This window comes from Filicampus tigris, chromosome 5, assembly GCF_054856515.1.
Source record: "Filicampus tigris isolate MCC_2025a chromosome 5, RoL_Ftig_1.0, whole genome shotgun sequence".
NCBI classification, from domain to species: Eukaryota; Metazoa; Chordata; class Actinopteri; order Syngnathiformes; family Syngnathidae; genus Filicampus; species Filicampus tigris.
In genome coordinates, this window is record NC_141221.1 from 18,789,394 (window position 1) to 18,802,500 (window position 13,107).

Consider the following 13,107-nt stretch of genomic DNA (forward strand, 5'->3'; position numbering starts at 1 on the left):
TATTTTTACGAATTGTTTTGAGAAATGCACTTTCTGAGTTTTGCAAATTCCACTTCTGAGAAATGTGCCAAAGCAACCGAGAAAAAAATGTAAAATAAAAACATCCTCTGTGGTGATAGCAATATGTAATCAAGTCCTTTGGTGTCACATTGGTGTATGTAGAATCAAGGTTTTCGCCAAACTGGACATCAAGTTGTTCTTTTAAATATGTTCCTCAGGTCCATCTAATCGTTCTAATTCAGTGTCATCTCTTGACCTGGAGGGAGAGTCTGTTTCCGAGCTGGGAGCTGGACCCTCAGGAAGCAACGGGGTGGAGGCTCTCCAGCTTTTGGAGCATGAACAAGGTGTGCCTTTAATTAATTTAATTTAATTTAATTACATGTTGTTAGCAGAAAAGTTGAAAAGCATTTTTAACTTGCCCCATCATTTCTACTTCAACAGGGGAATTGAAATTTTGATAACATTTTAATTCAGGAGCCTTCGTATCTTAGTGCCCATTGAACAAACTTTTTCCTATCCCATTTTTATTTATTTTTTTGCTGTGAAATAAAGGGGAAAAGTAAGTTTAGTGTTATGCTGACAGACTATGAAAGATAGTATGTGTATGTTTAAGTGTGTGCAATATAAGTCATTCTATTTGGTGGGTCTCAATCAGCCACCACTCAAGACAACTTGGATGATAAACTGCGCAAGTTTGAAATCAGAGACATGATGGGCCTAACAGAGGATCGGGACATCTCTGAGACTGTCAGTGAGACCTGGAGCACCGACGTGCTTGGCAGTGACTTTGACCCCAACATGGATGAAGATCGACTGCAGGAAATAGCAGGTATGGCCAGGGTTTGTTACTTAGGTGTAATTTCTATCTGCCTTTATATATACTGTAGTACATCCATGTTATCCTTGTGAGGATTGTTTTGTCTCTGTTGAACAAATAGCTTCAGGACAATGTCATCACCTTGTGGCACATTTGTGTAATAACACCATGAGGTAATTATTGAACATGGAAGACTTTTACAATATTTTGTGTAGGTCTGGAGGCGGGGAAAATAATTGTGTGTCATTGGACATTCAGTGGTTGAATTGAAAAGTTAAGACAGTGAGTTGAAGAATAGTTCATGATGTTATTTTATGCTACAGGGCAGGCACACATTTATTTCAGAATCTTCTTTAACAGGAACATTGTATAAAATACATTAATCTCAGAAGTCTGTTACGATTCTCAGAAAAGAAAAGAAAGAAAAGAAACATGTTGTCCAAAAGCTAAGCCACGTGTTTGGGCTGTATAGTCTCCTGCAAAATGAACATTGATGCCCTTCGTCATTGTTCCAAGTGAAGCTGGATTTGGTTTATTTTCAATGGTGGAGTAGCATTGTGAATTATTTTATTTTCTATGCTGAGTACAGCATTTATTTATGAAAGCTAAACAACTTTTCTAATTCATTTTAATTGTATTAGTTCAACAAAATACTTTTAAGGATACTAATTAAAACTAACGCTTCAATTACATTAATAAATACATTTTGAAAATGTTTGAACACTTGGCTACAATTGAACACGAAAAACATTTAACATGTTTTTACACACTGTTGATATTTCTATCCATGACTTTACAAAAACGTTAGGCCACCTTAAAGAGTTGTTGTTTAATATTTAAGACTTTAGGGAGTATAAAATCTCTTTGATTATGTAACGTTTGACATCCCAGCCACAAGAAAGAGGAATGGAAGCCTAGTGATTTTTTTTTTTTGTGTTGTAACATACAGTAACTGATTAGATGGACCATTGATAGTAATTAAGTAAAATGGCAAAGTTGGCAAAACACCTATCATTCTTTTGGTTATATTTCCGCTTTTATAGATTGATAGAAAGCCCAGATTATTTTGATATTTGTAGCCATTAACGTTTACAGCATTGAGGGACTTTTTTCTGTTTTAGTTTGAAATGTCCGACTGTTTGAATGCACCTCGTCGAACACAAGAGGTGTCAATGTGTCATTTTCCTGTTATGACCCTGTCAGTTTGAACCACAAATGTTGAGTGTATTATAAATGATAATACAAATATTCACTCACAAGCATCTGCCTGTTATGTCACGAGTGATCCAAGTGATCAGCCCGCAACACAAACAAACCATTTCTGCGTTTTAAACTATGGCACGAGACCCAACCGGATATGCACACATTGTGTTTTACAACAGTACTATGTAACAGTCTTGTTATTTCATGAATTTTAGCTTGCACTATTTCTTTAAATACGGTATTGATACTGTATCTCCATCTTTCCCTGCCTGGGTGCTTCTGTTACCAAGCTCTCTTTCTCTCAGTCTTCCTCTCTCTCTGACATTCATTTGGTCCCTGCAGTCTTATTGACCTTGGTTCCTTCTCATTTGCATGCGCCATTTTTCATTCTTTGGAATATGGCGTTGGGGGACTTTTCCGTCATTAAGTGAATTTACAGCGATTTCCTTATGTGTTTTCTCCAAGGGATTGGGTTATGAGATGCACATTAAATATCCATTAATACCTCATTATCCCACTGATAAGATTACCATGATAATGAGGCAGAAATTCTAATTGTTTCGCTTCTTGTTGTGCCACTCATTTAATCATCCACCTGAAAGACAAGCACTCTTGAACATTGTAAACATGGACAGCGGGATAGAACTCTCCCATCACAACACACTGGCGTATGTGCTTGCTCATGGTGCATGTGTGTCATTAAGTGGAAGCATGATTGGACCTGGGCGAGCGGCTATCACTGGGCGTCTTGAGCCTAGAACACTGACTCCTACTTGTTATTTGTCACTCCTCTGCATTTTTCCGCCTTGTTAATTTGTGTTCTCCCGAATGGAAGTGGACAGTATGCAGGAGACTAATTTGTTTATGAAGAATATGAGCGTAATCAGCAGCTCAAAGTTGAGGCCCGGAAGGCCAGGCCAGGTGATCTCTTCCCAATTACCTCTAACCTTGGTACAGGGTTGGTGCTGTCTCTAACTACTTCCTTTTCATAGAATATAAATAAAAATGAGGACCATTAAAACTCAACAAGAACCTTGAAAAACTTAAGAATGGAAAAAATGGCTTTGACAATGAAGGTGACTTTTAGGTCCAGGAGGAGGGTCAGTCTTTTTCCTTTTTGTTCTCAGGGGCAGCTGCAGAGAACATGCTCGGCAGCCTGCTGTGCCTCCCAGGATCAGGCTCAGTGCTGCTGGACCCCTACGGCTCCACAATCTCCGAGACCACAAGCGAGGCATGGAGTGTGGAGGTCCTGCCAAGTGACTCAGGTGGGGTCTCAAGGTTCATCCGGCTGTCACCTTCTGACTGTTTGTTGTCTTGGGTCATCCTTATGATGCCTGCATTTCACTCCCACAACAGTCATTAATATGTGTTTCCACGCACGCACTTGTATGCATATTCATGTTTCTACTCCCTTTTAAGTGGGGGTTGGGACACCAGGTGTGGTTGTATTATGTGCTCCACACCTAAAATGTGTGTACACATCTGTCATCATATTTGTATGCACTTGCCTGTCTTTCAGGGCAGATCCTTGTGTGCCAATAAAAGGCAGCTCTGGGTTTCCTTAGAGGGACCACCAGGTGTGTTTGCACCTGTGGTGGAACAGTGGGGAGGGAAGCACAAGGACAGCAGCTGTCTTCAGTCAGTTCAGTTTATATGCCATCAATTCCAGACTTGTGTACATTTTATCGTGCCATGTTGGTGATCACATTCGGGTATCAGTTGTCCAGTTATAAGTCAAATGTACACATACTCACCTGACGCTTTATTGGCTCAACCTGCACAATATAATTAGTGCTATTACAAGAATCCTGAAAAAGGAAAATGATCCTCAGTTTTGATTGCTATGGTCCAATCTAGGTTAGTTTAGCATAGTTTGCTGCTGTATAGAAAAACACTACAGCATACTCACTCATGTAGCTAAATATTTTAAGTAAAATTTCAACTTTGTCAATCAAAATTGAGCGTTATAGTCTCTTAAAGGCAGGACCAAAATGAAAAGATCTTGTGGGGTCTCATTAGATTAGAATGTGCTGGGTTGTGTATGCTGTATTTGTGACTGGCAAGGCAAGATAACTCAATGTGCTTCACATAATCAAAAATACATTTAAAGTCATTTACAAGTAAAGTGTAAAACACTTAAAAGCAAAGTAAAAACAGATTATGATCATTTGTCTTTTTTGTTTGAATCATTAGACTCCATTCTATATGAATGAGACGTACTCAGCACCATTTTTTTTAGTTCATTTGAAATCAATAGTCTTTATTAACTGTATCTTTGGAAATACAGTGTCTTATGCACATTTTAACTACACATTTTAATATATGCTATAAATGACATGCATGAATTTCGCGATTGCTTTTTATTCTGTTTCTGCTCCTGTTTCGAACAGTAATAGTGCGATCAGAGGCCTTTTTTCAAATACTGTGCTTGTTTCATGGTTTGGAAGCAGAAAACTACACTCTGCAGACCACTTCACCAGCACATTATTACTAACGAGCATGCAAATGAGTACTGCTGTACATATGGAGCCTCTGGGTTCAACCTAACAGCTCCATTGGGCAGCCAAAGAATTGGCCTCACTAGCTTTATGGTTTTGTTTGGCTCTTATCACTCGTGATAATGTATCCTTTGATTCCATGCATATGTGTGTACTTGGCAATAATAGTCAAGAGGCAAGGGCTGGAGTGACGGAATGAATAACTGTTTAGCAACCACCACCACTGTATCTGGAGTAGCAACTGTGCTGTAAGACTACACCCTAGTTGAATTCGGACTTAACTGTACTTCAAGAAGAGTAGGTTTTGAAAATCATCGTTTGATACTGAGTTAATGTTTAATTTATAATTATTTTTTTTTGTACCATTTACAGAAGCCCCAGATTTGAAACAGGAGGAACGGCTGCAGGAGCTTGAGAGCTGCTCAGGGGTTGGTAGCACCTCAGATGATACAGAAGTCCGGGAGGTCAGTTCAAGACCAAGCACTCCTGGCCTCAGTGTTGTCTCAGGTATAAATCTAAACTCCATTCATACGCACAGTCATACAAAGATAAACAATAACAGTACAGATTTGCCTGGAATAATCCTGTTGTCCAAATGTCTGCATTTGATGGCTCTTGTGGCCGGCACTGCAAATTCTTGTCAGCCATTTGCTTCATTTAATATAATTTATGTATTCATTAAGCCGGGTAAGTCATTTGAGTACAGCGGACAGTTGGAACCTGGAGTCGAACCAGCGACCCTTCGGTAACTATACGACCAACTCCAGGAATTGAACCACAGCTGTCGGCAAATGCAAACTAAAATAACCTCTGCCCACTGGATGGGTTGGATGCCGTCTGTAGATGTATCATTCTTACCTCTGTAACCCATGGGAGTTTACGCCACCACTTTAAAGTGCTCACTGGGTTCCCATCTGAGCAATTAAAGCAGTTTAAAGAGGAAAAACACACAATCTCTTTTCGTCTTTCTTTTGACCGCAAATGCATTTCCCATTAGATCTTGCTGCTACTAAGTTGCTTTTTTTTTTTGCCCTGCAGGTATCAGTGCAACCTCAGAGGACATCCCCAACAAAATAGAGGATTTGCGCTCAGAGTGCAGCTCAGATTTTGGGGGAAAGGACTCTGTGACCAGTCCAGATGGGGAAGAGTCAGGCAGCGGTAGGAGAGTCACATCCCCACTAGGCTTGCTAAGCCATTAGTCCAGTTCAAAGCAGCGAGAATCATCAATCGCTGTCACTTCCAGAGTGGTCGCTAATATAAATTGCACTTTCTGTAGACTGACATCTCAACAGTTCCACTATTACCAAGAAATATTGTACAGTTGGATGTGCACTTGTGTATCGGTGGTGGTTTTGTAATGGCTGTTAATGATCTCATATCTGCTTGTATTGTTACAGGAGCACACCATCTGACTTCACCAGCCTCACAAGCTGATTCTTTATTGGTCATGTTTGATTCGCTCTCCTGTGGTGAAGGTAAATTTCACTCCTAAAATGCTCAACAGACGATCAGGGTTAGAAATTTCTGTCATTAAAGCATAGCTGAGCATAGCTTGAGCAAGATGATCGAAAAAGTAACCCTGTTCTTCCCCCATAGTTTTAATACCAATTGTTAGGTGCAGGAATGCATATGCAATTTCAGTTGGCCCAGTTGTTTGTTTATTTTTGTTCATTTTGTTCAAGATTGTAAAGGCTTTGCATTGTACTACCAAGATTGTTTGCAGAGTAGTGGTTGCATGTCTGTGGCAAGGTGAAGGGATGACAGGTTGAGAGACCTCACACCAAGCACTTTGGCACGTTCTAATTCCCCCACTGTGCTTATAGCAGCAACAACAACAAAAAATCCGCCTTTGGAAGCTCTTCAAGAGATGTGAGGGTGTACCCTTGGAACAGGTGGCCTACTCTGTTCCCATATTTGTCTTTCCTTAGCACTCTCAGAATGTCATGACTATATGAAAGGACACTTCAAAATTCATCAATATATTGCCCATAATAAAATTAATCTCATCTTAAATTAAATTCGATGGTGAGCCAAATGTAGCGAGAGTTCACATTTCCTGTACATTTTTTTTTCTCCTGTGGCTTTTATTGTTCCAGGTTCCACCACTGGGACAATAGTGAGGCCTAAGGTGCACTATGCCAGGCCTGCTCACCCACCCCCGGATCCCCCCATCCCTGAAGCCAGTGCCGTCGGGCAGGAGACGCGCCACTCCCTCTTCATGCCCCACAACTTGGCTCAGGCTGAGTTTGAGCACAACAAGCAGCGCCACTCCTTCACTGACCGACTGGTCCGTAGTCGCAGCTCTGACATTGTTTGCCCAGGCTGGCGACCCACAAGTGACCCCGGGGTGAATCGCCGTGTACCAGTTGAGGAGCGTGATTCTGCCGGGGCCTCTGCTTTACGGTCATCCTCGTCGCCCCTCAAGGACTCCTTGAAAGGAGAGGTAACAAGCCCATACGATAGGTTACATTAAGGTACATTGTGGATCAAGGTCACGGTGATGTTCCTCTTTCAATGTCAGAAGACGGTGTTAAAGTTCCCCTTCCGTTTTTGTAGTAACAAGATTGTTGATTCCATAGCTTGACTTGTGGAGGGTTGAACTGTCAAACCATTACATTTACCGCCCGTCGTTCACCTATAATCGCAAGCTTTGGGCAGTGATTCAAATGTCCACATGAAGGCATGATTAATTGGATGTGTGTAAGAATGTGACTAGCCCGTGGAGTATTGCATTTTCAGTTCCTGTTGTTGCAGTCAACACGTGTCCAAATAATCTTGCATTTATTGATTCGGCAGTAACGCTATCTAATTTTATAATATTCTGCGCTACTGACTAAGTTAAAATGATTACTGCAAGATATTGTCTCTGGTTTGCATTAAAAGGTTGAGGACAGAAAAGACAGTGATGATGAGAAGTGTGATCGTAACAGGCCATGGTGGAAGAAGCGTTTCGTGTCAGCCATTCCAAAAGGTAGGTCTCCTCTTTGCCGAATTGAACAAGCATCGTTTAGAAATAGCGTTTCCTTGCAGGGCTCCTTCATTTCTCGTTTTGTGAAGAAACTTTTCTTAATCACAAGTGACAGAAAATACCACACTTTAAGGAGCAGCACAAAAAGCCATTTATAACATGAGAAAGAATGATGTATGTTGTACATTGCCTATGTTTTGTTTGTCAGCGTTACTTTACAGACACGTCCAGTCCCTTTTCGTTCACGTCTCACTCTCTGTAGATTTATATAGAGTGTTCGAAGCTAATCACTCATCAGAGGAGCTTTCGCTGTGTAGATTGTATGGCCGCTAGCCCTCCCAGCTGTGCTGTCATCTAGCAGCTAATGGTCATTAGATGGACCTCTCTGTCATCACCACTGATAGATGGCACGTCTCTTGTTGCAGTTCTACTCGACCACCATATCTCATGCATCTGTCTGGGGAATAATGAGCTGCGCCCACACAGAGTGACTGCACATTAGTCTTTGAGATAATTGTGTTTCTTAAGTAAACATTAAATTGATATTCATAAAATGGGTGACACATGGTAAAGTTGGGAGCCGTTGGAGCCTGAACCACCAGTCTGCTGCCAACCTGTGCAGAGTGCAATGTGTTTGTCCTGCTGCTCTGCCCGACAACACAGTTGGTTGTCCTGCAGAGTGGCAGCCTCTGTGCGAAAGGCCAACCCTGTCTGTTGTGTCCCTCACAGTGCTGTATTGGACGGCTGAGAGTGACGTCCCAGGTAACGCTGTCGCCAACGAGCTAGCTTTACTGCTGGGGCTGCGCGCCATGCTGCTTAGATGTTGCCTTTTAGAGTTGTAGATGTCACACGGTGCCTTTTGAATGCCCACCGCCCTCATCCATGCATCTTGTTCCATGGCATTATGTTGCAACCTTACTGTGTTGGCAAGACAGAATATCAACATTTACCCAGTGTTTCCAGTGTCTCATCAAACGATAGACTCTGTACCTCAGTTGTTTGTCCTGTTTTCACCATTTGTGTTAATAGGATAAGCCCCCATAGACATTTCAACTTCATAGACCTAATTATCCATAATGAGTTTCAGTGGACTTTAATGATATTCTGGTGGTTTCTTCACAATTTTAATTATAATTTTTTTGCTTCTTTTGGTAGTTTAACTGGAATGAGATTTTACATCAATTGACCACTCCTGCCTTTGTGCATTTAAATTGGCTAATAAGTTGCACACGGTCAGCCTGTCATCCAGTCACATTGAAATTGTTTTCACACCATACAATTCAAACAATCATCTGTTCTTCACAGCTCCTATAGCTGCATTTCGGAAACGAGACAAGCATGAGAAAGATGATACTGCTCCGGACCGAATCCCTCAAGGTTTGTTCATCAAATGTCCAAGTGGGTGAATCGAATCCACCTTGTTGAGTTGAAGTGTAATTTTTTGGGGTGTTTGTATGTGTGTGTGTGTGTGTGTGTGTGGGTGGGGGTGTGATTCATCAGATGACCCTTTTCCCAGACAAAGCTCCCAAGTGCAGGCAGCGGAAGACATCCTAGACAAGTACCGAAACATAAAGCGGACCAGCCCGAGTGATGGAGCCACAGCAGGAGCGGCTTATGAGGGTGCTGGAGGTCAGGATGAACATGATTTCGGTTTTACGGGATTCTTCAAATCGTTTAGAAAAAAAAAAAAAATCACTTGCCTACTTTTGTTTAATACTTGAGTGAAAACCCAATTACGGTAGGTACACCACCATCTGATATGATGAACAATTTAGCTTTTTATAATGGCCCCATATGTAGCTGAAGTACTGTAGTACAATACAATTAGAACCAGCGATAAGATGCAGTGCAGTTCAATACAACCGCAAACCACAACCACAACCACCAAACTTAACAATGCTGCTCAATTAGAAGAATGTTCTGTATTTAAACCGAAGATGATCTTTCTATAAAACTCTGTACATAAACATTACAAAAGCCTGGTTTCTCTGTGGCGTGTACAGAGGAGCTGTTTCAAATTTTCCACCTCTTTGTATTCCCATGTCTGCCTCCTGAATGACAGTGTAGAAAGATTAAATCATAAATTAGTCAAGTTAGACTAACTCGATTTTTTTTTTGGGCCAGTCACTCAAAACAAGTTATTGAAACTGTTAACATTGAGTGAAGTGCAACATAGCACTTTTAATAATGATCTCTAGACACTCTTACATTTGTGTCACATTAACGTCATTATATTAACATCTAGAAAAAAATCTATTTTTTTATGCAATCTGTTAACAGTGCAGTTGTCTTTGATTTTGACAGATGTTTGTGTTGAGGAAAGTGTTCATGACTCGCCGAGAGAAGATGCTCTGCAGAACATTTCTGCTGATGACCTCCCCGATTCTGCCAGTCAGACAGCCCAGCAGCATGGCTCAAAGTTCTCTTTTAGGTCTGATATTCACAATTCAGCATATCTACTACCATTATCTATATTAATCACTGATTGTTATTGACTTTCAGTGATGCCAAGAAAAAGTTGCGGTTGGCATTGTGTTCTGCAGACTCAGTGGCTCTGCCTATTCTGACCTCTACAACCACTAGAAATGGTTTGCCTGACCACATGGACCCTGAAGGTATTAAATGTCAGACGAAATCCAACATGCTTACAGTTTTTCCTTTAGAGTGCAGTAAAAATGACATGAGAAAATGTGCATTAAGAACGGTACAATTGATACAGATGCTACATCGAATAGAATGCTGCACAAAAGCAGGGTTCCACTGTCACATGCTCGTCTTGAGGAAAACCTATTAGTTGGCAGAATGAAATGACACTCTGAAACGTTTAACGGTAAAACCATAAGACTCCGTACCTGTTTCCGTCAGTCACATTGTCACGCATAGGTGGCGGGGCGATCAGGTTACCAACTTGGACGTTGCATACCTTTCCTGCATTTTCTCATGATTCCCTCCTCCCTCGCAGACAACGAGATCGTGTGCTTCCTAAAGGTCCAGTTAGCAGAGGCCATCAACCTCCAGGACAAGAACCAGATGGCCCAGATCCAGGAGACTTCGCGTTGCGTCAGCCGCTTCGACCCCCGCACCTGTAGAAAGCTTCTTGCTGCCATTGCGGAAGATTACAGGTAACCATCAAGAGTTTAGCATCATATGGATGTTTAATGTCTTTTTCGCAGTAATAAAACAAAGTCCTCTGTTTGTGTTTTCTGCAGAAAGCGAGCCCCATACATTGCCTATTTAACGAGATGCCGCCAAGGCCTGCAGACTTCCCAGGCCCATCTGGAGAGGCTCCTCCAGAGAGTTCTGAGAGACAAGGAGGTAGCCAACCGCTATTTTACCACAGTGTGTGTCCGCCTCCTTCTTGAACACATGGAGTCCAGGATGTTTGACTTCATCAAGGGTACCTCCATGTTTTTCTATAATAGTTTAAAGTTCAGTGAAAGAAATTGTAGCAACTAGTCCCCCCCCCCCCCCCTCTCTCTCAGCATTCCAAGTGTGCACAGCAGCAGATGACAAGACTGCAGCGGTGGAGGATTTTCTGCGCTACTTGTACGGCGCCATGGCCCGTGATGCCATTTGGCAGTATGCGAGTGAGGACCAGCTGCAGGATGCCCAGATGGCCATCGAGCGCAGCGTTATGAACCGCATCTTCAAGCTGGCCTTTTACCCCAACCAGGATGCAGACATTCTCAGAGATCAGTTAGTAGTTGCACTTTCTCCAGTGACATGATGCTGTACACCATGATCACAGTCTTTCTGTTTCTGTGAATGCTGAGGGAAAACAATTTCTGCTAATGCTGTTGCGCAGCAAAACATTTACTAATAAATAGGATTATTCCGCCACTTGATTTAACTGTAAATCCATAGTAATAGCAGCGCAAAAAAAAAAACCCAACCCATAACTCATTCAAACAAACTGTTACGTTTATCAACCCAAACACTTTATAATTCCAAAATCAAGATCAAACACAAGATGAACACAGCCAGAGAAAGTATGCAGCTGACAGGGTTCATGAGTTGCAAGAAAAAAATGTGAACCCTTTGGAATTAACTGAATTTCTGCAGGAATTGGTCATAAAATGTGTTGTGATATTCATCTAAGTCAAGACAATAAACAAATACATTCTTGATTAAGTAGTGCAGTACCTCCAAGGGCATACTGTACATGCTCACTGCCACCATAGCTCTGTGACACCATTTCAGGATTCTTTCACAATTTTTGAGGGATTGTAATTTGTAATATTTTTCTACTTTAAAATGATTTCAACCTGGTGAATTTTGAAAAGCAGCTGACTACGTTGTTGTATTTTAAAGACAGAATTTCCCCTCCCCTCACAGGCTTTTCCATGAACATATCCAGCGGCTGTCCAAAGTTGTGACTGCTAATCATAAAGCGTTTCAAATCCCAGAGGTATGACAATTTGTTTTTTTTAAATCACTTTTGTGTTTTCCTTGACCAGAGATGCTCAACTGTGTTTTTGTGTTTGTTTTCCTTGGTTGCAGGTTTACTTGAAAGAGGCTCCCTGGCCCTCTGCACAGTCTGAGATCAAGACCATCAATGCCTACAAGACACCCAGAGACAAAGTCCAATGTGTACTGCGCATGTGTTCCACCATCATGAACCTTCTCAGTCTGGCTAATGAAGACTCTGTCCCTGGAGCTGATGACTTTGTTCCTGTGCTCGTCTTTGTCCTCATCAGGGTGAATCTTCATGTTGTCCTTTCTTTTAATTCACATACCGTATTTTCACGACTATAAGACACACCTTTATATAAGCCGCACCCACTCTATTAAAAAAAAAAAATAATGAAAAAAATATATATATAAGCCGCACCTATCTCTGTTGAAAAAATAGATATTTACTGCATTTACAGAACGATTATGAACTGTGAATGTACATGTATGTACCTGAACAGATTCTTTCCTAACAGTGCCTTTTAACACTGCAGCAACGTTGCAGATTAAAACGGAACAGAATCAAGAGAAAATAAACAGTACTTATAGTCATTTCACTGCCGGCTGCCGCTCCAGTTTGTCAGCTAATGTCCACCAGACTCCATCATCTATTGTTCTACTACATTCTACATATGCACCTGTCTTGTTTTATGTTAATAAAGTCAGCCAATCTAACACACGACGTTCTGCCAACTGTACTGCTTTGTTAAACTTCTTTAAATCAACAATAGCATTTCACGTTGAAACAACAACATACGTAACATGAGCCAATCACATTCATGTGCACTTCAGTCGCCTCTCGGAAAACATAAAATCAAAGAATTACAGCACCTAATGCAATAACCTAGTGCATAGCGCCCTCGCCTGTTGAACTCCTCCACATGCAGTCACATCCAGTTAATGGCCAATGTATTGTATGGAATTGTACTATAATTCCGGTCAGAGCGCCCCGAGCGGTGGAAGAAAAATCAACAGAATAGCCGCACAGGACTATAAGCCGCATGGCTCAGAACCTAGGAAAAAAGTCGCGCCTTATAGTCCGGAAAATACGGTACTTGATATAGTCTTGTTTTTGAACCATCCCAAATATTTCATCCTTCATTCCATATGTGCATTTGTAACGTGAACAGTGTAGCGTGCAATCCCCCCCCCATAAGCTAATGTCAGCT

The 13,107-nt window shown here is 41.4% G+C and overlaps 1 protein-coding gene across 7 annotated transcripts in view; it reads left to right on the plus strand.

The window, feature by feature from the left end:
- The window catches only part of gapvd1 (GTPase activating protein and VPS9 domains 1), a 29,657-nt gene that overhangs the window by 14,169 nt on the left and 2,381 nt on the right, over nucleotides 1-13,107 (plus strand). For 5 of the 7 annotated variants that reach the window (XM_086031162.1, XM_086031165.1, XM_086031164.1 and 2 more), the window contains 18 exons: nucleotides 219-344; nucleotides 656-829; nucleotides 3,148-3,285; nucleotides 4,891-5,025; nucleotides 5,557-5,676; nucleotides 5,916-5,993; nucleotides 6,615-6,961; nucleotides 7,402-7,489; nucleotides 8,216-8,248; nucleotides 8,792-8,863; nucleotides 8,987-9,115; nucleotides 9,791-9,917; nucleotides 9,989-10,101; nucleotides 10,449-10,608; nucleotides 10,696-10,883; nucleotides 10,969-11,182; nucleotides 11,822-11,894; nucleotides 11,987-12,184. In XM_086031162.1, coding sequence (XP_085887288.1) covers nucleotides 219-344; nucleotides 656-829; nucleotides 3,148-3,285; nucleotides 4,891-5,025; nucleotides 5,557-5,676; nucleotides 5,916-5,993; nucleotides 6,615-6,961; nucleotides 7,402-7,489; nucleotides 8,216-8,248; nucleotides 8,792-8,863; nucleotides 8,987-9,115; nucleotides 9,791-9,917; nucleotides 9,989-10,101; nucleotides 10,449-10,608; nucleotides 10,696-10,883; nucleotides 10,969-11,182; nucleotides 11,822-11,894; nucleotides 11,987-12,184 — 2,513 coding nt within the window. The remainder of the gene's footprint in view (nucleotides 1-218; nucleotides 345-655; nucleotides 830-3,147; nucleotides 3,286-4,890; nucleotides 5,026-5,556; nucleotides 5,677-5,915; nucleotides 5,994-6,614; nucleotides 6,962-7,401; nucleotides 7,490-8,215; nucleotides 8,249-8,791; nucleotides 8,864-8,986; nucleotides 9,116-9,790; nucleotides 9,918-9,988; nucleotides 10,102-10,448; nucleotides 10,609-10,695; nucleotides 10,884-10,968; nucleotides 11,183-11,821; nucleotides 11,895-11,986; nucleotides 12,185-13,107) is intronic. The other 2 variants (XM_086031166.1, XM_086031168.1) reach the window with 1 other exon arrangement.